General features: G+C 48.3%; 1 protein-coding gene across 5 annotated transcripts in view; it reads right to left on the reverse strand.

Moving 5' to 3' along the window:
• The window catches only part of NUP188 (nucleoporin 188), a 115,114-nt gene that overhangs the window by 1,603 nt on the left and 88,873 nt on the right, over window positions 1-24,638 (reverse strand). For all 5 annotated transcript variants that reach the window (XM_073541002.1, XM_073541001.1, XM_073541004.1 and 2 more), the window contains 8 exons: window positions 8,130-8,311; window positions 7,777-7,977; window positions 1,627-1,719; window positions 910-1,074; window positions 692-829; window positions 533-607; window positions 240-443; window positions 15-146 (listed from right to left, as the gene is read on the reverse strand). In XM_073541002.1, the coding sequence (XP_073397103.1) occupies window positions 15-146; window positions 240-443; window positions 533-607; window positions 692-829; window positions 910-1,074; window positions 1,627-1,719; window positions 7,777-7,977; window positions 8,130-8,311 (1,190 nt within the window). The remainder of the gene's footprint in view (window positions 1-14; window positions 147-239; window positions 444-532; window positions 608-691; window positions 830-909; window positions 1,075-1,626; window positions 1,720-7,776; window positions 7,978-8,129; window positions 8,312-24,638) is intronic.

A 24,638-nucleotide genomic window follows, 5' to 3' on the forward strand; every position in this document is an offset into this window, starting at 1 on the left:
CTACGTTCCCTCACCTCTCCAAGCATGTTGAGCATAACATTTACAGTCGCCAGAAACGTGCCAAATGATGGGGAAATATCTGTATCAAATGCCGGGGTGCTAAAGTTCAAGGCCAAAAGCAGCTGATACTGTGCAAGATCCAGAGGCTGAAAAGAAAAAGGAAAAAATAAGCCCAAACCATCTGCACTTCCTTCCTTTTTGCCAAACCATGATGCACATTTTATAATTCGGTTACAAACCTGAAGTATCTGGCAGAGATCAGGTGTGAATGCTCGCAACGCGGCCAGCGTCTTACTGAGGATCTTCAGTAGACTGTGTTGGACGGAGCGCAGCGCTCTCAGCTCCAAGGCCTCAGTTTCTGGTTTCGGCTGCTTGGATGGAGTTTGAGGTGTGCGCTGACCACGAGAGGTTGAACCAGATGTCACAGCTTCAACACTTTTTATCTGAGGAGTAAAGCACATGGTCGATGGCGGCACATGTTTCAGAAGGTTTGGCGCCGTCGCTCCAGTGTGTAAGTCATGCCACCACTCACCTGGAGGTAATGCCGCAGCATCTTGCGGCTGTACAGCAGAGAGGTGCAGGATTGGCACAGGTAACATAAACTGACCTGTGTGGGCGAGAGGATGAGGCATTAGTCTATATCCAGTTTCTTGTCATCATGGCTGGTTGGTCACAACGTTCCACTTCTTACCTGAATGTCCTTCATTAACTGCGGCAGGTGGAAATGCCATTCTTTGGAGAAGTTGGAAAGCTGCAGCAAGAAGCCGACAGTGTGGTCGGCCTCCTCCAGACAAGATAAGCTCTGCACGGTGCGGACCGCGCTCAGGCACTGGGGAGATACAGGCGGGCATATATCACACAGTGATCTACACACCCTACACATCCTCACACGAGCTCGCTCCCGCTTACCTGTAATATCCTTTCCTGGTGAACACCTAGAAAGTCTAAGGCATCTGTAAGGAAATTATATCTCAGCGTTTTCAGCAGCCGCTCCATAAGAGATACGGTCAGACGGTAGACGCCCGGCCAAGAAGGGGCATCGACAGCTTTACGGGAGGAGAGGGGCGGCTGTGCCTACATTGAAAATAAAATATATTTAAAAAAAAAAAAAAAACTACAATGATTTGCTTTAACCCCTTACCGGCACTGCACATACTAGTATGTCCAATATTGGCTTCCCATATATGATGCGGGCTCAGGACATGAGTCTGCATCATTCTCGACAAATGATGGCAGTGAGCGATGCTTAATCTCGGACAGTGGCACGTCTTTATACGTGCACATTGGCCCCCTCAGTGTAGGGTGTGCCTATAGGAGACCACTCCAGTCATTCTTTAATGAGCTGCTGGAAAAAGGTGAGTGCAGCACTCGGCAGCCCCATAGGGAATGAACTGAGCGGCGGCCGAGCATGCTCACTGCAATGCATTCTAAAAGTGCCCCGTTCTGCCAACTGGTATGAATCCCAGCGGTCAGACCCCCACCGATCAGTGAGATATCCTATGGATAGGCAGTATCTTATCTTCACTGGACAATTCCTTTAATATAAAAAATGTGATTACTTGTTACTTGTAAGTGCAATGGAAAGCCACATGTAATGACATCTTGATATAATCACGCATCTCTTACCGTACTCGCACCATTCATGCTCAGCTGGTAGACACTCAGCAGAGGCAGACACATACTCTGTGTGATACCAGCACTCGCTATGGACGCTGCACCCTGAAATGAAAAAAACACAGAACAACAGAAATACATCAACCTGAATATATTGGTATAGCATTCCCCTGCTTAACAGTAAGGCATGGTCATATGGGCATAACTGAGGTGTACACACTATATGGAGAAAAGCATGTGCCCCCCCACATCCCACCTACAGGAGCTTTTCTCACCTCCCATCCTACATCCATAGACATAATATGGAGTCGCCCCTCTGCAGATATAATTGCTCCCACTCTTCTGGGAAGGATTTCTGTAAGATTTTGGAGGCGTCCGTAGGAATTTTAACCCCTACATCCAGGAGAGCATTTGTGGGGTCAGCTCACAATCTCTGCTCTTGGTTGGGGCTGATGTCCAGGCTCCGTGCGGCCACCAAACTCCCCTCCATGTCTGTATGGCGCTTGGGAGCAGAAATGGGCCTTCCCCACACTGTTCGAACAAAAATGGAAGCTACAATTGTCCACAATTACTTGTGCTAAAGCATTAAAATGTTCTCCCTAGGACTAAGCAGCCAATAAGAAACCCATATTATCCTCCTCCACCATCTGTACAGCGGACACAATGCAGTCAAGGGGTAACATTCTACTGGCGTTCACCAAACCCAGACTTCTCCAGACGTCGGACAGAGAAGTGTGATCCGTTTCTGCACAGACCATGTCTCCTCCATAGATCAGTGGCAGCTTTACAACACTCCATCCGACGCTCGGCATTGTGTTTGGTGATGTACAGTCATATGTTAAAGTTTGGGCACCCCTATTAATGTTAACCTTTTTTCTTTATAACAATTTTGGTTTTTGCAACAGCTATTTCAGTTTCATATATCTAATAACTGATGGATTAAGTTATATTTCTGGATTCAAATGAGGTTTATTGTACTTTATTTATACCTCACATCGAAACCTTAATAATCTTACTAAAATTATTTGCACTCCTTCATCTCCTTCTTTCAATTGTGCCCTTTGGAATCCACGGTCTGTATGAAACAAGCTTCCTTTCCTACACAATTACTTTCTGAAAAACTCTCTGAATCTGTTGGCCCTCACGGAAACCTGGATTCAGGATTCTGACACTCTCTCCTGCTGCCATTTCCCATGGTGGCTTACAATTCTCCCATTCCCCGAGACCGACAAACAGACCTGGTGGTGGAGTCGGCATACTCCTGTCCCCACAATGCACTTTCCAGGTCATCCCCCCAGTTCCATCACTCTCATTCCCTTCTTTTGAAGTCCACACCATCAGGCTCTTTCGTCCCCTCTCCCTCAGAGTAGCGGTCATATACCGGCCCCCAGGCTCACCCACCCACTTCCTGGACCATTTCTCTGCCTGGCTGCCGCACTTCATGTCCTCAGAACTACCAACCCTTATCCTGGGAGACTTCAACATCCCCATTAACAGCCCCACTTCCACATCTGCATCCCAGCTTCTATCACTAACCACTTCTCTAGGCCTCTCTCAGCTCTCAACCTCTGAAACACACAAAGACGGTAACACCCTGGACCTGGTTTTCGCCCGGCTCTGCTCAATCTCCTACCTAGATAACTCACCGCTTCCCCTCTCTGACCACAACATTCTCTCCTTTACACTCACAAATCCTCACTCACTCCAGCACCCTCCTACCTACCATTCAGTCAGAAATCTACAAGCCATTAACCCTCATACACTTTCAGACTCCCTACACTCATCATTGTCCCCAATCTCTTCTTTGTCCTGTCCTGATCTGGCTGTACATCACTTCAATGACACTCTTAGAAGCACCCTTGACCAAGTAGCTCCCCTCACCCTCAGAACCTCCAAACACAGAGTGAAACAGCCCTGGCTCACATCGCAAACCCGATTTCTCCAGCGATGCTCTAGGTGTGCTGAACGCTTATGGAGGAAAACACGCACACCAGAAGACTTCATACACTTCAAATTTATGTTAAGGACATATAACTCTGCCCTTCACCTCGCCAAACAGACCTACTTCACCACCCTGATCTCCTCACTATCCAACAACCCCAAGAAACTTTTTGACACCTTTCACTCCCTCCTCAGGCCAAAATCACAAGCCCCCATCACAGACATTTGCGCTGATGACCTTGCCTCCCACTTTATAGAGAAAATAGACAATATCCGTCAGGAAATCCACTCCCAATCACCAAATTCAGTGACTCCCATCCCTCCCTGCATTTCCCCTGGCTCACTCTCCACATTCGATCCCATCACAGAAGAAGTCGTCTCCAGGCTCCTCTCCTCTTCTCGTCCGACTACATGCACAACCGACCCCATTCCCTCACATCTCCTCCAGTCTCTCCAGTCGTCACAACTCACCTAACTACAATCTTTAATCTCTCCCTCTCCTCTGGCATCTTCCCCTCCTCCTTCAAACACTCTATCATTACTCCATTACTAAAGAAACCCACCCTCGACCCATCCTGCACAAACAACTACAGACCAGTCTCCAATCTCCCCTTCATCTCTAAACTCTTGGAGCGCCTGATATACTCCCGCCTTACCCGTTACCTCTCCAATCACTCCCTCCTAGACCCTTCACAGTCCGGTTTCCGCCCCCTACATTCGACAGAAACTGCACTCATCAAAGTGACCAATGACCTTCTGACAGCAAAACGTAATGGTGACCACTCTCTGCTCATTCTTCTCGACCTTTCTGCAGCTTTCGACACTGTTGACCATCCTCTCCTACTCTCTAGGCTCCAGTCACTAGGCATTAAGGACACTGCTCTTTCCTGGTTCTCCTCCTATCTTTCCGACCGCTCCTTCAGTGTTCTGTTTTCTGGCTCCACTTCATCTCCTCTTCCTCTCGCTGTTGGGGTACCTCAGGGCTCAGTCCTTGGCCCCCTTCTCTTCTCTCTCTACACGGCCCCAATTGGACAGACCATCAGCAGATTTGGCTTTCAGTACCATCTTTATGCTGATGACACACAACTGTACACATCATCCCCTGACCTTACCTCCGCTGTACTACAGAACGCCACTGACTGTCTGCAGTCTCCAACATCATGTCTGCTCTCTATCTGAAACTCAACCTCTCCAAAACTGAACTTCTTCTGCTCCCACCATCTACCAACCTCCCTAAATCTGACATTTCCCTCTCTGTGGGTGGCACCATAATAACACCCCGACAGCAGGCGCGCTGTCTGGGTGTTATGTTTGACTCCGATCTCTCCTTCACCTCCCATATACAATCTCTTGCCCGCTCGTGCCGCTTACACCTAAAGAACATCTCGAGAATCCGCCCTTTTCTCACCATGGAAACAACAAAAACTCTCACTGTCGCCCTGATCCACTCCCGCCTGGACTACTGTAATGCTCTATTAATTGGCCTCCCTCTCACTCGACTCTCCCGTCTATCCTTAATGCAGCAGCCAGGGTTGTCCATCTGGCTAATCGTTACTCAGACGCGTCCGCTCTTCGCCAGTCGTTACACTGGCTGCCAATTCATTACAGGGTACAATTCAAAGTACTTGTTCTCACCCACAAAGCTCTCCACAGTGCGGCACCCCCTTACATCTCCTCCCTCATTTCTGTCTATCGGCCTAACCGACCGCTGCGCTCTGCAAATGACTTTCGACTAACCTCTGCCCTAATCCGCACCTCCCACTCCCGACTCCAAGACTTCTCCCGTGTTGCGCCAATTCTCTGGAATGCTCTACCCCAAGATATTAGGACCATCCACAATTTGCATAGTTTTAGGCGCTCGCTCAAAACACATTTGTTCAGAGCGGCCTATCACATTCAGTAATCAAAGTCATGTTATGTTTGTGTGTGTGTGTGTGTGTGTAGCCCATTAACTATCTCCATCTAACCCCCACCCCCTGAAGATGGCTGGACCATCATTGTAAATACATCATTGTAAATACAAACCTGTGCTTTGTATCTCCCCCACCTCATTGTAGATTGTAAGCTCCCACGAGCAGGGTCGTCTTATTTCGCTTTAATTATTGTATTGTTAACGTTGTTACTTATGACTGTTGTGTTTGAAACTGTTCAACTGTAAAGCGCTGCGGAATATGTTGGCGCTATATAAATAAAGATTATTATTATTATTATTATTATTATTATTATTACTACTACTACTACTACTACTAACAGAAAATGTGCAATCTGCATGTAAACAAAATTTGACCGGTGCAAAAGTATGGGCACCTCAACCTAAAAGTGACATTAATATTTCGTAGATCCTCCTTTTGCAAAAATAACAGCCTCTAGTTGCTTCCTGTAGCTATTAATGAGTTCCTGGATGAAGGCATTTGTTACCATTCCTGTTTACAAAACAATTCCAGTTCAGTTAAGTTTGATGGTCGCCGAGCATGGACAGCCCGCTTCAAATCATCCCACAGATGTTCAATGATATTCAGGTCTGGGGACTGGGATGGCCATTCCAGATCATTGTAATTGTTCCTCTGCATGAATGCCTGAGTAGATTTGGAGCAGTGTTTTGGATCATTGTCTTGCTGAAATATCCATCCCCTGCGTAACTCAACTTCGTCACCGATTCTTGCACATTACTGTCAAGAATCTGCTGATACTGAGTTGAATCCATGCGACCCTCTACTTTAACAAGATTCCCGGTGCCGGCATTGGCCACACAGCCCCAAAGCATGATGGATCCTCCACCAAATTTTACTGTGGATAGCAAGTGTTTTTCTTGGAATGCTGTGTTTTTTAGCCTCCATGCATAATGCTTTTTTGTATGACCAAACAACTCAATCTTTGTTTCATCAGTCCACAGGACCTTCTTCCAAAATGTAACTGGCTTGTCCAAATGTGCTTTTGCATACCTCAGGCGACTCTTTTTGTGGCGTGCTTGCAGAAACGGCTTCTTTCGCATCACTCTCCCATACAGCTTCTCCTTGTGCAAAGTGCGCTGTATTGTTGACCGATGCACAATGACACCACCTGCAGCAAGATGATGCTGCAGGTCTTTGGAGGTGGTCTGTGGATTGTCCTTGACTGTTCTCACCATTCTTCTTGTCTGCCTTTCTGATATTTTTCTTGGCCTGCCACTTCTGGGCTTAACAAGAACTGTACCTGTGTTCTTCCATTTCCTTACTATGTTCCTCACAGTGGAAACTGACAGGTTAAATCTCTGAGACAACTTTTTGTATCCTTCCCCTGAAAAGCAATGTTGAATAATCTTTGTTTTCAGATCATTTGAGAGTTGTTTTGAGGAGCCCATGATGCCACTCTTCATAGGAGAATCAAATAGGAGAACTACTTGCAAGTGGCCACCCTAAATACCTTTTCTCATGATTTGATACACCTGGCTATGAAGTTCAAAGCTCAATGATGTTACAAAACCAATTTAGTGCTTCAGGAAGTCAGTAAAAAGTAGTTAGGAGTGTTCAAATCAAGAAAATGATAAGGGTGCCCATACTTTTGCACTGGTCAAATTTTGTTTAAATGCAGATTGCACATTATCTGTTAGTACAATAAACCTCATTTGAATCCAGAAATATAACTGAGTCCATCAGTTATTAGATATATGAAACTGAAATAGCTGTTGCAAAAACCAAAATTGTTATAAAGAAAACAGGTTAACATTAATAGGGGTGCCCAAACTTTAACATATGACTGTAATTCTGCATGCAGCTGCTCGGCTCCCAGCAGGGGCGCAGTATTTGTGCTGGTTATACCAGAGGAGGTCTGGACTCTGCAGTTATGGAATCAACAGAGCAATGGTGACTTAATTGCCCTCGACTCCTCAGCACTCGGCCCCGGCTCTGTAACATTACTGGGTCTCCACTTGTGTCTGAGTTACTGGGTGTTCGTTCCACTTCTCAATAATATCACTCACAGGTAATGCGGAAAATTTAGGAGGAAGAAACGTCATGAGCGGACTTGCTACCCCGGTGGCTTCTATTACAGGACCGTGCTGGTATCGGTGAGCTCTGCACCACCGACCTGTCTGTCACATGTTCGTAAAGGCGGACAGCATGGGGGGACGGAAGTTATACACCGATGCGGGGAGGAAGGGGTGGATGTGATATCCCGGGGGGCAATGGAACTGTATGACAAACTGGAAAGTACTCAGGGAACACTGGTTGATAGGCCACTTACCTGGTGCGTTTTGGCCAATGTAAACAATAGGTGGAAAGAAGCCTCACAGAAATGCAGGTTCTGTTTGCCCCGGAGGCTGATCTCTAGGGCGCTAAACAGCATGGGCAACACCGGCAGCTGCCTGATAACCTGTAGCCACTGGTCTCCATCTTCGTCGGCCTGGCACAGCTCTTTTGCCAAGTGTAATGCCAGCACACAAACCTGTACAAAGAAAAAATGCAGCTGACAACAATGATAAGGCAATGCTGTGCACAACCCACAGGCGGCACACACAATGCCGGTCCATACGCCTGGCAGAGGGATCCTATGGGAGACGCCTTTGGTACCTGTCATACATGAGGCTCGCCTCTCACCGTATCACGTTGATCTTTGTGCCTCGTTCTGGGCAGATCATCAGTCTCCATGCTGTCCCTGTCCTCAGCTCCATCTCCAGTCTCAAGACCATGGCGCGTCTCATCTATAAGCGACATCACCTCGTCCTGTAGGTTCTCACATATGCTGAGGACCAGCTGCTGGTACTGAGGAATACTGCTGACTGCACACAGACAAAATAAATAAAAATTAATAAAAAAAACGGTCTCCTGTGTCCCCCAATGAAGTGACCGAGAAAAGAAACAAGCTTTATACACCTCGCCACTCCTGCCTGTTGGTGACATTTGGCACCGCAGATCAGCCCCATCACCTGATGTAATATGACAATAATCTTTCTCCTGACAAGCGGACGTTACTTTTATATTCTTTAATAGAACTCAATCTGGCTTATCTTGTTAACCCCTTAACGTCCAATGACGGACATAGTCAGTCATTGGACACCTCTCAGTGTTTGGTGTGGGATCCGGTGATGAGCCCGCACCTTTTCCGGGACACGACAGCTAATCTGATCAGCTGACATGTGACCGGAACAGCCACGGGTGAACATTTAACATGTTAAATGCCGTTGTCAAACTCTGACAGCGGCATTTAACATGCACGCGCAGGAAGCGCGTCATTACCTCCTCCCATCGGCGCCCGTGTCACATGACTGCGGGTCGCCGACCTGTTGGCATGACAACCTGGGGTCAGGAGAAGACCCTTGTGGTTGTCACTGCTGGATCACTATGAGCGCCACCTGGTGGTCGGCGCTCATAGCAAGTGAGCATTTCTGCTACATAGAGCAGGGCTGCAGCTCTGCTGTATGTAGCAGAGGCAATCGGATAACTGTGGCTTGAAGTCTCCCATGGAGACTATTGAAGCAAGTAAAAAGTGAAAAATATGTTTAAAAAAAATATATATAAAAGTTCAAATCACCTCCTTTTTCGCCTCATTCAAAATAAAACAATAAAAAAAAATCAAATATGCACATATTTGGCATCGCCGCATTCAGAATCGCCCAATCAATATATAAAAAGAATTCATCCAATCGGTAAACGGAGTAGCGAGAAAAAAAATCGAAAAGCCAGAATTACGTTTTTTGGTCACTGCGACATTGCATTAAAATGCAATAACGTGATCAAAAGATTGCATCTATTCCAAAATGTATCAATAAAACGGTCAGCTCGGCACACAAAAAACCCGAGATCATTAAAAATGGAGACGCTACGGGTCTCGGAAAAAAGCAACTTTCTTTTTTTTTATTTATTTATTTTTATTTTTTTTTACAAAATTTGGATTCTTTTCACCACTTAGATAAAAAAAAGAACCTAGACATGTTTGGTGTCTATGAACTCGTAATGACCTGGAGAATCATAATGGCACGTCAGTTTTAGCATTTAGTGAACCTAGCAAAAATGCCAAACAAAAAACAAGTGTGGGATTGCACTTTTTTGAAATTTCGCCACACTTGGAATTTTTTCCCCATTTTCTGTTACACGACATGGTAAAACCAATAGTGTCGTTCAAAAGTACAACTCGTCCCACAAAAAATAAAGTCCTCACAAGGCCATTTTGACCAAAAAATAAAAAAGTTATGGTTCTGGGAAGAAGGGGAGAAAAAAAAATAAAATACCCCTGGTCGTTAAGGGGTAAAATTGCAAACTATGTAATAAAAACCAGCAACTTTAATAAAAAAAACAAAAAAAAAAACTGTTCTTATTGCAACTGTAAAGTTTACTGCTCATTGCTTAGATTACCGGCCACCTCTGCAGTCCATCAGCGGTGTCCGGTCTCCTAGGCAAGGACCTTGATGGCTGTACGGTTGTATCCCACTGCGCTCTTCCAACGCTGCCTCTTTTTGCAGTATGGCAAAGTGCTCAGGTCAGATCAGCGGTACGACCATGACTCTGATCTGAACCGTCAATATTCAGGAGTGTACTGCTGCCGGGTAAGCAGGAGGCCGAGAGGAAGGGGAGCAATGAGCTCCTGATGATAAAATATAAGGAGATCTATTGATGCTCACAGCCATCCTTGCAACATGTCAAAGTTCCTAAAGGGGTACTTCCCCCTTTAATCATGGCATATCCCTATTTACTCTGTCACCTCATTGGGGGACACAGAACCATGGGTGTTATGCTGCTGTCCACTAGGAGGCGACACTATGCATAATCTGAAAAAGATTAACTATGGCTCCTCATCTGCAGTATACACCCCTGGACGGCATCAGCCTTCTCCAGTTTTTGCTTAGTGTCGCAAGGAGGCACACCTAAAAGATTTTTTCTTTTTTTCCGTTTTTTTTTCTTCGGATGACAGATGAAGAAAAGTGGGTCTCCTCAGTGAGACTCCCAGCGTGGCTCCTTCCTCGGCCCCCTATTATGGGATGCCCAGTTAAAGTTGAAATGGCGGTTCCCCATGTCGCTCCTTCCCCAGTCCTGCGGGTGCTGGTTCGAAGTTGAGACCCCCCTCCTTCCCCAATTCCTTTTGGTCTTGGGTTGAGGCGAGGAAGAAGCCCCCTGACGGTGTCAGCAGCACCCTCCCTAATCCCCCTCTGGGGGTATTAGGTTGAGACGCCGCAGGTAGGGTCTGTCCATGGCAACCTACGCAGCATCAAGGGACCCCAGCCAGCTGCGGGCTCCTGTTGGGGCCGGGGGCAGTGCAGGCAGGCATAGCACATGCAGACACAGGGCTCTGTGTCTGCAGCAGCATTAGTCTACAGTGCCGCAGGGGAACCCACAACAGGGCCCCGCCGCTAGCCTGCCTTTCGATCCGGGGGGGTCCGGTTAAAATCCGACCCCCCCCCCCCGGACTACCGCACCGGCCTGGAGCCCTTCCAGGGCATAGAAATCTCATTTAGGCCGCGGCCTCGGCCTAGCTGAGGTCACTGCCTCCTCTCCGCCCCCCTGATGACAAATATGACACTCCAGTGTCATAGAAGGGGCGGATCGAGGCAGAAAGTGCGCGTTTTTCACATCTCTGCGTGCTCTCTCTCAGCTCTCTGCCCCCTTCTTCTCCATCATCTCCTCGGCAGCCATCTTCGCTGCAGCAGACGCTGTCCCATACAGTGGCAGCAACGCCAGCAGTCTCCGGGGGGCACAGGACTGTGAATTGTCAGCGCTGGACCTAGGGGCACACTGGTGGGGTAAGATCACAGCCGGGTTCTCTTTACTCGACTGTGAATCCATATTACCTACAAGTTTTTCCTATAGCTCCCCTGTGTAGTTACCCCTGTACAGTCCTCTGCTAGCCAGCCTCTGTGCACTATGCCGGGCTCAAGGAAAAGAACCAGGCAGGACTGTTTTTATGCTTTCTGCACAGCCTGCAAAGCCACTCTCCCCAGTGGCAGCACGTACCCGCACTGCAAGGATTGTATCCAAAATACTGGGTCAGAGCCCCAGGAAGCCCCTATCATTGCTTCAACGGCCGCTACCACGCCAGCATGGGCTACCCAGATGTTGCAGTCTATGACACAGTCCATAGATAACCTGACCTCCACATTACTCCAGGCTCTACAGGGTCATGTCTCGCCTATGAGTGTTACCCAGCAAAGGGACAGCTCCACCCAGGGACAGGCCGTTTCTGGCTCTCCCACACGTAAGCGGACCCACATGTCGCGTTCCTCTGCATCATGCTATTTTAGAATTTTGGATAACTAGAGGCGGAAGACCTGTGAAGACTCGCGTTCCTCTGCATCATGCTATTTTAGAATTTTGGATAACTAGAGGCGGAAGACCTGTGAAGACTCAGACGTCAAGGTTAGATTTCAGAAAGGCAGATTTTAAGGGATTCAGAAAGAGAATTGGAGGGATCCAATGGCTGGATATCCTTAAAGACAAAAATGTCCAGGAAGGATGGGAAATCTTGAAAAATGAAATTCTCAAAGCACAGTTGTTAACAATTCCGAAAAGAGGGAAGAATAGGAAGCATTTAAGGAAACCAGGATGGATGAACACAGAACTTAAGCACATGCTAAAAAGGAAGAAAAAAATGTTTATAAAATGGAAAGAGGGAGGCATATCTAAAGAAGAATATAATGCTGTCTGCAGAACCTGCAGGGCACAAATCAGATTAGCTAAAGCTGAAGAAAATGAATTGAGGCTTGCAAGAGATGTCAAAAGCAATAATAAAGGATTTTGGGGATATGTCAAAAGTAAAAGAAAAGTCAAAGATGCTATAGGATTTTTACAGGATGAAAATGATGAAATGGTAAGACAGGATGTTGAGAAGGCTGAACTTTTAAATTCCTATTTTGCATCTGTTTTCTCTCAGAAAGGAAATGTAACATCAACTGTTCTTCACTGTCCTATTAAGGGAATAGAAGAATCCAGGATATCTATAAACAGAAAGATAGTGAGGAAACACTTAGCTAACCTAAATGAATTCAAGTCTCCAGGTCCAGATGAATTACACCCCAGAGTACTGAAGGAGATAGCAGAAGAAATTTTTGAACCCCTCTCCATAATCTTTGAAAATTCTTGGAGAACAGGAGAAGTGCCAGAAGACTGGAGAAGAGCAAATGTTGTTCCTATCTTCAAAAAGGGGAAGAAGGTGGACCCAGGCAACTATAGGCCGGTGAGTCTGACTTCTATACCAGGAAAGATCTTTGAACAAATTATTAAACAACATGTATGTCAATACCTGGATAAGAATGAAGTGATTAAACAGAGTCAGCATGGGTTTGTAACTAATAAGTCATGTCAGACTAACTTAATTTCCTTCTATGACGGTATCACTGATTGGGTGGATCAAGGAAATGCTGTAGATATAGTATATCTTGACTTCAGCAAAGCATTTGACAAAGTCTCTCATACAATCCTTATTGAAAAAATGACTAAGTATGGAATGGACAAGGCAACTGTTAGGTGGATTCATAACTGGCTTAGTGATCGGACCCAAAGAGTGGTCGTAAATGGCTGCACATCCAGTTGGAAGAATGTCTCAAGTGGGGTACCACAGGGCTCTGTCCTGGGCCCTGTATTGTTCAACATCTTTATCAACGATTTAGATGAAGGAATTGAGGGTAAACTGATTAAATTTGCTGATGACACAAAGCTAGGAGGGATAGCTAATACTAGAGAAGAGAGAGAGAGGATTCAAAAAGATTTAAATAAACTGGAGAAGTGGGCAGCAACTAACAGAATGGTTTTTAACAGGGAGAAATGCAAAGTACTACATCTGGGCAATAAAAATGAAAAAACCATATATAGAATGGGAGGAATAGGGCTAAGTGACAGCACATGTGAAAAAGACTTGGGTATACTAATAGATCACAGACTGAATATGAGTCAACAGTGTGATGCAGCAGCAAAAAAGGCAAATGCAATTCTAGGATGTATTAACAGAAGCATACAGTCTAGATCACGTGAAGTCATTATTTCCCTCTACTCCTCTTTGGTCAGACCTCATCTGAAATATTGTGTCCAGTTTTGGGCACCACATTTTAAAAAAGACATCAACAAACTGGAGCAAGTTCAGAAAAGAGCGACCAGAATGGTGACCGGTCTGCAAACCCTGTCTTATGAGGAAAGGTTGCAGGATTTGGGAATGTTTAGTTTGCAAAAGAGAAGACTGAGAGGAGACTTAATAGCTGTCTACAAATATCTAAAGGGCTGTCACATTGTAGAAGGATCAACTTTATTCTCATTTGCACAAGGAAAGACTAGAAGCAATGGGATGAAACTGAATGGGAGGAGACACAGATTAGATATTAGAAAAAACTTTTTGACAGTTAGAGTGATCAATGAGTGGAACAGGCTGCCACGAGAAGTGGTGAGTTCTCCTTCAATGGAAGTCTTCAAACAGAGGCTGGACAGACATCTGACTGGGATGATTTAGCGAATCCTGCTTTGAGCAGGGGGTTGGACCAGATGGCCCAGGAGGTCCCTTCCAACTCTACGATTCTATGATTCTATCCCATAGCACACGGTCATCCCCCTCTAGGGAGAGACACCATGGTCCCAGGTCGCCTAGACCGTCCCCTACCAGAGACAGACAACGCAGATCTCCGCAAGAAGACCTCCGCCCCAGCTCACCCACCAGGGAACACCTGAGCGATACGCAGGATTCGGAAGGCATCTGTGACTCCGACTCAGACTATGAGACAAAGAGGTCTCTGTTCCCTTGTCCCCCTAGCAACACAGCGCTAGTTGAGGACATAATCTCTTCCATCCATCGGGTGCTGGACATTTCCGATCCAACCCCGGAAGTCCCAGAACACAAGATTTGCTTTGAAGGTGTTCTGAAACCACCTAAGGTTTTCACTAACCACCCGGAATTTCAAACGATCCTTACCAAGCAGTTTGCACAGCCTGATAAAAAATTCACCAATCGTAAATATTTAGAAGCTAGGTACCCCTTCCCACAAAAGGCCACCAAACAGTGGACAGATCCACCCGAAGTGGACCCCCCAGTCTCTAGACTAGCAGCACAGACCCTCCTCACTGCCAGATAGCTCAACCCTCAGGGACGCAGCAGACCGACAGGCAGAACGCATGGCTCGCTCAGTGTTCGAAGCGGCAGGGGCCTCCCTGGCCCCCGCGTTCGCTTCAGTTTGGGCGGCCACGGCCATTCTGGCTTGGGCCAAAACATTGCAAGATGGCCTTCAAACTTCAAATCCTCAGCTGTCGGACCATGCGGATCAAATAGCAGTAGTAGCAGATTACATGCTTCATGCAGCCCTTGACTCTGCAAGAGGTGTAGCGTGGATAGCAGCAAACGCCATCACAATTCGGAGTATCCTCTGGCTGCGGGAATGGAAAGCGGATGCAGCCTCAAAGAAATCCCTCACGCATCTCCCGTACTGCAGTGGACGGCTTTTCGGTGAAAAGTTGGACACAATGATATCCAACGCCACTGGGGGTAAGAGTACCTCTCTCCCTCAACTCAAACCTAAACGCACGTTTAAACGGCAAGTCTGGCTGCCTATTACAGAAGACAGGTGGGTCAGGGAAATAGTGTCTTCCGGATACAAGATAGAGTTCACTTCCAGTCCACCGAACCGGTTCTTCCTCTCTGTTCCACCAAAACCGCCAGACAAGGCTCGTGCCTTTCACCAGGCGGTCTCCTCTCTCCTTCAAGCAGGAGTCGTAGTACCGGTTCCCACGACCGAACGCTTCCGAGGGTTCTACTCCAATCTATTCGTAGTTCCCAAGAAAGGAGGCAGCGTCCGGCCCATACTAGACCTAAAACAGCTCAACAAATATGTACGGCTCCGTCATTTTCGCATGAAGTCCCTTTGGTCCATCATTGCGTCCATGGAGCAGGGAGAATATGTCGCCTCCATAGACATACAAGACGCATACCTGCATATACCAATTGCTCCCGCCCATCAAAGGTTTCTCAGGTTCGCGATCAACAAGGACCACTACCAGTTCGTGGCTCTCCCGTTCAGACTCGCCATGTCTCCCAGGATGTTTACCAAAATCATGGCAGCCACCATGGACGTTCTACACTCCAGAGGCATTGTAGTCGTTCCATACCTGGACGACCTTCTCATCAAGGCTTCCACCTTCAAGGACTGTGAAGTCAGCGTCTCAATCACAATCGACACTCTGAGTCGACTAGGCTGGTTAGTCAACTTACAAAAGTCATCGACTACCCCGAGTCAGTCCCTGACCTTCCTAGGGATGCTATTCGACACCTCCAGGGGTCTGGTGCTCCTTCCCAGGGACAAGGCACTGGCTTTCCGTCTGGGAGTTCGCACACTCCTCTGCAATCCTCCCCGATCTTTCCGGTTTGCCATGAGAGTCCTCGGCAGGATGGCAGCAGCGATGGAGGCGGTACCATTTGCCCAGTTTCACCTCAGGCCTCTTCAACTAGCCATCTTCAAGTCTTGGGACAGGAATCCCTTCTCCCTCGACAGGGAGTTCCGTCTTACATCGTCAACCAGGAGGTCCCTACACTGGTGGCTCAAGCCAACTTCGCTTGCAAGGGGAAAATCCTTTCTCAGGTCAATGGAAGGTCCTGACCACCGATGCAAGCCTGACAAGTTGAGGTGCGGTGCACCTACATCACAGGGCACAAGGCAAGTGGTCACCAGTGGAAGCGACCTTGCCCATCAATATCCTGGAAATTCGGGCCATCTTCCTGGCACTGAGAGCCTTTCATTACTTGCTGGCAGCCTCTCATATCAGGATACAGTCGGACAATGCCACGGCGGTGGCATATGTGAATCACCAAGGCGGGACCCGCAGTACCCAAGCGATGAGAGACGTGGCACATATCCTCCACTGGGCGGAAGACACGAGGTCGGCACTCTCGGCGGTCCACATTCCGGGTGTGGACAACTGGGAAGCCGACTTCCTCAGCAGACAAGGAATGGACTCGGGGGAGTGTTCTCTCCATCCGAAATTTTTCACCAGATCTGCCATCGCTGGGGGACCCCGGACGTGGACCTAATGGCATCCCATCTCAATGCCAAGGTCTCCAATGTCATGGCCAGGACATGCGACCCGCGGTCGCTCGGAGCGGATGCCCTGGTTCAGGACTGGACCCAGTTCCAGCTTCTGTACATTTTTCCACCCCTCCCCCTGATCTCCAGAGTCGTGAGGAAGATCAAACAAGAGGGAGTTCCAACCATCCTGATCACGCCGGACTGGCCCAGACGTACATGGTACGCCGACATCGTACAACTTACAGCAGACGCCCCCTGGCGTCTCCCCGACCGTCACGGCCTTCTGTCACAAGGTCCGTTCTACCATCAGAACTCAGGGGCTCTCAATTTGATGGCGTGGCCCTTGAAACCTGGGTTCTAACCCAGGCAGGGCTCTCACCGGATGTCATTACGACCATGATCAGGGCAAGGAAGCCAGCCTCCGCCAAGATTTATGACCGTACCTGGAGAGCTTTTTTTACCTGGTGCGAATCTCACGGTCAGGTCCCACTCCCTTATTCCCTCCCAAAGGTACTTGGGTTTCTTCAATCGGGCCTGGACGCCAGGCTATCCCTAGGCTCGCTTAAGAGCCAGGTGTCAGCGCTCTCAGTGCTCTTTCAGAGCCGCATCGCTAACAAGCCGCAAGTAAGGACCTTTCTCCAGGGGGCCTCCCGATTGGTCCCCCCCTACAGACGTCCACTGGAAATGTGGGACCTCAACTTGGTCCTGACAGCATTGCAGGCACCACCTTTCGAACCCCTTAAGGAAGTCCCACTCCGCATTCTATCACAGAAAGTGGTTTTTCTGGTGGTAATCACCTCGCTTCGCAGGGTGTCTGAATTGTCAGCACTCTCCTGCAGATGGCCCTTCCTAGCCTTTCACCAGGATAAGGTGGTTCTCCGTACAGTCCCATCCTTCCTTCCGAAGGTTGTGTCCAACTTCCACCTCAATGAGGAAATTTCATTGCCATCCCTTTGCCCGGTTCCGGTTCATAGAGTGGAGAAGGCGCTGCATACGCTTGACCTCGTGAGGGCATTGCGTATATACGTGTCTAGGACTGCACCCTTCCGGAAGTCGGATTCCCTTTTCCTTCTTCCGGAAGGCGTTCGAAAGGGTCTGCCGGCTTCCAAGCCACCCTTGCCAGGTGGATCAAGTCCACCATACAAGAGGCTTACCGCCTTAACAATTCTCCTCTTCCGGCCGGTATCACGGCACACTCTACGCGGGCAGTAGGGGCCTCCTGGGCCATTCGGCACCAGGCTTCGGCACAACAAGTGTGTAAGGCGGCCACTTGGACTAGCCTACACACGTTTACGAAACACTACAGTGTTCATACCCAGTCCTCAGCGGATGCGAGCCTGGGTAGATGGGATCTGCAGGCGGCAGTGCCCCAAGTTTAGGGACCTGCTAGTACAATATTCGTCCATTGCTTCCCACCCAGGGACTGCTTTGGGATGTCCCATGGTTCTGTGTCCCCCAATGAGGCGACAGAGTAAAGGAGATTTTTGTGTACTCACCGTAAAATCTCTCTTAGCCTCTAATTGGGGGACAGCTCCCACCCTGTTGCCCTTACGGGCCGTTGTTTACGGTTGAGTTCTCATATTGTTCTTTGAGCTCGTACATAGTTACCTTCTTACAGGCATGGTTATATCGTTTTCTGTTACGTTCCTCCTAATGCTTTTGCACAAAACTGGAGAAGGCTGACGCCGTCCACGGATGTATACTGCAGAGGAGGAGCCATAGTTAATCTTTTTCAGATTATGCATAGTGTCGCCTCCTAGTGGACAGCAGCATAACACCCATGGTTATGTGCCCCCCAATTAGAGGCTAAGAGAAAGATTTTACGGTGAGTACACAAAAATCTCCTTTTCTCTATGGCTTCATTGAGGGACACAGGAACCATGGTGTATGCTGCTGCCACTAGGAGGCTGACACTATGCACAAAAAACTTAGCTTCTCCTCCGCAGTATACACCCCACCTACTGGCACTAGAATAATCAGTGTTAGCTTAGTGTCAGTAGGGGGTGGACACGGGTCTTACACTAAACCCATCTCTACCATGGTTTTCAGCGTTTTTCTGTGAGGGAAGCACTTCGACATCCTATATCCTGCTTTCCATGAGCTCACTGCGAACTGGACCGCTTCTCCGACCATGGACGCTAATACGGTCCTTCCTCTTCCAGATGGGGCATCCCTCAAGGACACCAATGACAGGCTTATAAAGTCCTTTGCAAGGTCAGCCTTTGAAGCAGCAGCTTCTACATTGTGCCCTGCCTTTGCTTCCACCTGGGTGGCAACGTCTATAACCTCATGGGCTAATCAGCTCCGTCAAGGCAGTCTTTCTGGAGTCTGACCGGAGGAATTGGCTGACCTTGCAAACCAAATAGCTCATGCAGGGAAGTACATGGTATCCGCCTCCCTGGACGCTGCTGCATGTGCTGCTCGGGCGTTCAGCAATAAAGTGGGCAACCGAAGGACCACTTGAATCAGATACATTTTTATTAACGAAATTCAGACAGAGAACAAAGTCCAGACATTAAAATGTCCAACAAGGTCACATATTTTCAATTACAGCGCATGCCCCCCCCCCTATAGAAAAAACAGCAACAGATACTCAGAAGTACATCCTCCTTTCGGGATCATCGTCTCTCCACCCACGGTGTCCACAATGAATTTTCCTTTTGGCATAAATACCTTTTTCCATATTTACAATAAAGTCTGATTGTCTAATAAATTGTTGTATCGTCGGCGGTTCTTCATTTATCCAATGCCTGGCTAGTAATTTGCGTGCAATATATAACAACCTAGCTATCGCCAATTTGAACTGATTTTGAATCTGAATCTCCTCCACATAACCCAAAATACAAACCACAGGATGCCTTTCAATTCTACAGTCATACACTCCCTCTATAGTGTTAATAATCGCTGTCCAGTATGAGTCCAGTCTAGAGCACTGCCACAACATGTGTAAGATACCGAAGGACCATTTGGCTTAAGACGTGGAAGGTGGACTTTATCCTCAAAGAAGTCTCTTACCAACTTGCCTTTCCAGGGTTTCCGTCTGTTTGGCTCCAAGCTGGACCAAATTATTAAGGAGGCCATAAGAGGATGAGCTCTCTCCTTCCTCAGGCCAAACCTCGCTTGTCTCCTTTGACACACCAGTTTCGGTACTTTCAGGCCTTTCACCGTTCCCCTTCGATGGAGGAGTTCTCCCACCAAGAGATGCCACAGGCTCGCAGAGTTAGGAAAAACATTTCCTTTAAATCCTCCTCCTTCAGGTGTTCCCACTCCTGTTGGTGCTCCTGTAACACAGGGTAGATTCCCCAAGACCTGTCCTGGTAGCTTTTCCTCCACATGACCCATCCTGGTGTGACGGATCGCACAGGGGAAGGGGTGTGTCGACTTCAATCACCTCTGGGGAGGTATCTGCTCTCTGGCGCCACCACTTGCCCCAGAAAGGCTTCCCTTATAAGTATGATTAATTGAGGTGCTTCCAGTGAGAGGGGATATACATCACCAGTCCAGGCAGGGAATATTTATACATAAATCTCCCGGCCATCACTGTCAGGGCTCCTCACTAACAGTACAGTGTGCTGCTACCAGTTCCACGTTCGATATAAGCCCAGTCTGACAGCAGGCCAATATCAGGTCAGAAACCAACCCTGGGGTAGCATATAATGTAACCAACCGAGCCTGCGGACGTGGGGATTCATGAATTGAGATAAAAGAGCAGCCCAAGATTAGTTTTATATTTTATCGTCGAAATGCGCACTAGAAAGATACAGGTATATATACAAAAGACAATATACAAGTATACAGTCATGAGTGTAGTATAAGGGTAGGGTACAGATAGATTGCAATTACCGTGTTATGTAGCATGTGACCATAGGGAGGCGCTGACGGATCACAGGTCCAAATCTTTGTCATGTGATTCTCTGGCCGCGTCAGCTAACAGGCCTCCTTGCCAGTAGAAAGACTGAGTCCAAAATGATGAGCTGCTCATTATCCTCTAGGCTGCCCCCTCCTGGTCTTGTGCAGCTGCTCTCCTCCCATATCGGAGAGTATGGTTTTCTGTCCAGAACCCTGCATGCTCATAACTTTCCACCCGAGGGTCTAACTAAGACGGTGGCGCCACTGGGGTCCGCTGGATTTTATCTGTGCAGGGATACCAAATATGCCTACTGTATGTAACTCCTGGTACTATGCTTTATAACTCAATAACACAGTTCTACAGGTGGCTGCAGGGAACGGGCATTTTGGGGAAGGAATGCCGATTTCGATTATGTACCTGGCTAGGCTCAGAGATATTGCATTCTGTTATTATAGGTCATTTTCCAGATTCAATATCTATCAGCCAGTGTTTTGGGATCTGTGGTGCCACGATGTCTGCCTGTGGCTTAAGTCAAACAAAGGACTCCAGTTTGCTGATCCTGCACAAGAATTTGCACCCCTGATAACTGCGGAACTAGGTCCTGGGAGACACAGGGTCTATGCCTTTTGCCCCCCCTCCCAGAGAGAGCTTCAAAGGCCTATATGCTTCAGCTAGTTTAAAAAAACATTGGTCTGGGGGAATGCCAAGGGTGGGGGCTGAGTTTGGGGTAAGAATTTTTGGGCCACTGCATCTGACAGGGAAATCCATCAGATATCAAAATGATATCAATTAGATATCATTTTCCCATAACTTACACCTCCCCCTTTAGAGGGCGCTAGGGGGCATCACTGTTATGAATGGGTCACCGAGGAGAAAAAAAAAAAACAAAACAAGCTAAGCCACAGAAAACCAGAGAAGTTGGTAACTATGCAGATTGCAGATCCCTGATCTTACCACACAACTAGCAGTAGCCGTGCTTACGATGTTCCTAGACGCCTCATCATGGCCGGAGGACTACTTAAGCCTAAAGCAAGAAAAGGGAAAACTAACTGCCCCAGAGCAGACCCCAAAGGAATAGATAGCCCCCACACATGTATTGACGGTGAAACAAGATCAAGGCACAAACACAGGCAGGAAAATAGGCTGAGCAAATGATGGGGCCCAAACTAACTAGACACGAAAGGAAAGGCAAGTCACTGTCTGCAACCTGCAAAAAACCCTACAAAAATAATGTCCAACACTTCTGATAGCAAAATTAACCCTGAAGTCACTAGACTTCTCCCACTATATCAGCACTCTGGAATATTCTGAGACAGAGCAAAAAGAGACCGAACTAGTAAGGGACAAAAAGCCAATTGGCAAAATACTGATAAATAAGAGTGGAAATTCAGCACAGCCCCCAGCCGGGGCTGGCAGACCACACGAAAAAACTGAATAGACCAACAAAATCAAGTGTGAACATTAGCAGAAAAACTTAGCTTTAGATGACTGGAACAGAGCTGAAAACCAAGAGCTGACAAGCCAGAAGGAATCACCAGCAACTGAATAGGGCGTCGGCTGTCTTAAATCCAATCTGAGAATCCTGAGATCCAATCATCATCCCCATCCTCAGGTGGCAGATCACCACCGATCAAACCAGCCGCACCACCTCCCAACACCACCAGAGGGAGTTCAGAAGGGGAACCCGAGAATGAACTCACAACACATCACATTCCCCCGAGTGAACTCCCGCTGTCTCTCCTTGCCGGGATAGCCCATAAGGGTTGCCATGGTCATTGCACCTTTTGCGGCAAATGGAGACGTGGTACTGCTGGTGCGCCAGGTTCCAAAGCAACAACCTCCCATTCATTCTGGAGACCACCTGTAACCAGCTGATGGGGCAGTGGTCCGTCTCCACCATGAAGGGATGCCCATACAAATATGGCTGCAGACGCTGCAGGCCCCAGGTACAGGATGGGATGCTCCTGGCCCACTGCGTTGACCTGGCTGAGCACGGTACCGAGGCTAAAGTCACTGGCGTCAGTCTGTACTACAAACGGCCACGCAAAGTCAGCAGCTTGTAGTACTGGGGAGCTGGAGAGACCGGTCTTGAGCGCCTGAAAAGCGGTATCCCAGGCGACTTACCAGTCTACTGCGAGTGGAAGCTTGTTCTTGGTGAGGTCTGTCAGGGGCTTAGCCAGGGTACTATAGTGTGGAACAAACCTCCTGTAGTACCCAGCGGTCCCCAGGAAGGACATCACCTGTTTCTTGGTCCTGAGGGTGGGCCAGGATGCGATTGCATCCACTTCCCTGGTTCTGTCTTCAGAAACCCCTTCCCCCCACATACCCGGTGACCCAGGTAGAGGACCTCGCTCATGCCCAGCTGGCACTTTTCCGGATTGATGGTCAAACCTGCCCTGTGGATCCACTTAAGCACCTGCGTCAGGTGATCTAGGTGATCCTCCCATGAGACTGAAGATTGCGATATCATCCAGGTACGCAGCAATGTACCCTTCGAGTCCCAGCGTGTTGACCATCCACTGAAAAGTGGCAGGGGCATTCTTCGTGCCACATGGTATCATGGTGGACTCGAACAGTCAAAACGGGGTGAAGAAGACAGAGCGCTCCCGGGCCTCGTGGATCAATGACAGTATCGCCAGCTCAGATCCATGATGGTCAGGTACTTTGCCCCGGCCAAATGATCAAGCAGGTCATCAATGTGTGGCGTAGGGAATGCATCGGTGACCGTGACAGCATTGAGCCCCCAGAAGACCATGCAGAACCGAGTTGCTCGGTTCTTTTTGGGGACAAGGACTACGGGCGATGTCCACGTGCTGATGGAAGCCTGGATCACTCCCAGCTTCAGCATCTCATCAATCTCCTGGCGCATCTGCTGCTGCACCTCAGGAGACCCGATATGCTGACCGCCGGATGGGGAGGTGTTCCACAATGTCCACCTGATGGACAGCCAACTCGGTCCTTCCGGGAAGGCTGCTGAACAGCTCCTGGAAGGGGCGTAGAGTAATCGCTAGCTGGAACCGTCGGTCCACGGAGAGCTGGTGGCCAACCTTTACGTCTTCAATGATCCGCCCGCCTTGGCCTGGCTGAGCAGATCCAGGAGGTTTTCTGCCTCCCACTCCTTGGGAAGGTTGCACACGGGATGGGCACAGGCCTACCGCTCATGACATGATGCGTCTTCATCATGTTCATGTGGAAGGCCTTCCTCCTTTCATTGGCGTGGTCTAGGGTTACCAGGTACATGACATCATTTGAGCCGCTGGTGCACGAGGTATGGGCCCTCCCAGCCTGCCTGAAGCTTGTCCTGTGGTATGGGGACCAGTACTCACACTTTCTGACCCACTTGGTAGCTCCTTTTACAAGCATGGTGGTCGTACCAGTGATTCTGCTCAGCCTGGGCCATATTGTCCTGCACCAGCCACGACAAGGCCGTCATTTTGTCCTGGAAGCGCACAACGTACTCAACGACCGACACTCCAGGGGTGGACAAGTCTCCATCCCATGCCTCTTACACTAGCAAGGGGCCCTCGTACCTGACACCCATATAGGAGCTCGAATGGGGCAAACTCTGTTGAGGTCTGTGGAGCCATCCAGTGGATCTGTCCTGGTAGATTTTCCTCCACATGACCCATCTTGGATCTAAGATTACTGAACAAAAGGAGTCTGTCTTTGTCATTTCAGGATGGAGTCTCTTCGTTCAGTAATTGCTTCCTTGGAACCACAGGAGTTATTGTTCTCCATGGAAGCCTTTATCCATGTCCTTATTTCTTCAGGGCTTCAGAGACTCCTGCGCTTTGTGGTGGGCAGGACCTTTTTTCAGCTTGTCGCCTTCCCTTTCAGGCTCACGACCGCACCCTGGGTTTTCACGGAGGTCATGGCAGCGGTTTTGCCCATTCTGCAGATCAGAGGTCCAGAGCTCTTCCCGTACCTCGAAGACATTCTCATCATGGCTCTGTTCCTTTTTTAGGTCCAGGAAGGCCTGTCTATCGTTCTAGAATTCCTGTTTTCAAGGGGTGCTGGTTTCTCTTTTAATACCAGATTGGCCTGGGAAGTCTTGTTTCACAGAAGTCGTTAGTCTTCTCACGGTCGAGAAGACCGTGAGAAGACTGACGACTTCATAGTCCCTAGGTTATAGTCCCTAGGTTTTTGTCCTGATGAAGAGGTCCTGCATTGACCTCGAAATGCCTTGACTTTGTTAACCTGTTACATAAAGTTTTCAAGGAAAATATTCGCTGAATATAATTATCAGCAACGCATCCAGTGACAATTCACCCA

The sequence above is a fragment of the Dendrobates tinctorius genome, unplaced genomic scaffold (genome assembly GCF_039654945.1).
Source record: "Dendrobates tinctorius isolate UK_male_01 unplaced genomic scaffold, ASM3965494v1 ptg000120l, whole genome shotgun sequence".
Taxonomy (NCBI): domain Eukaryota; kingdom Metazoa; phylum Chordata; class Amphibia; order Anura; family Dendrobatidae; genus Dendrobates; species Dendrobates tinctorius.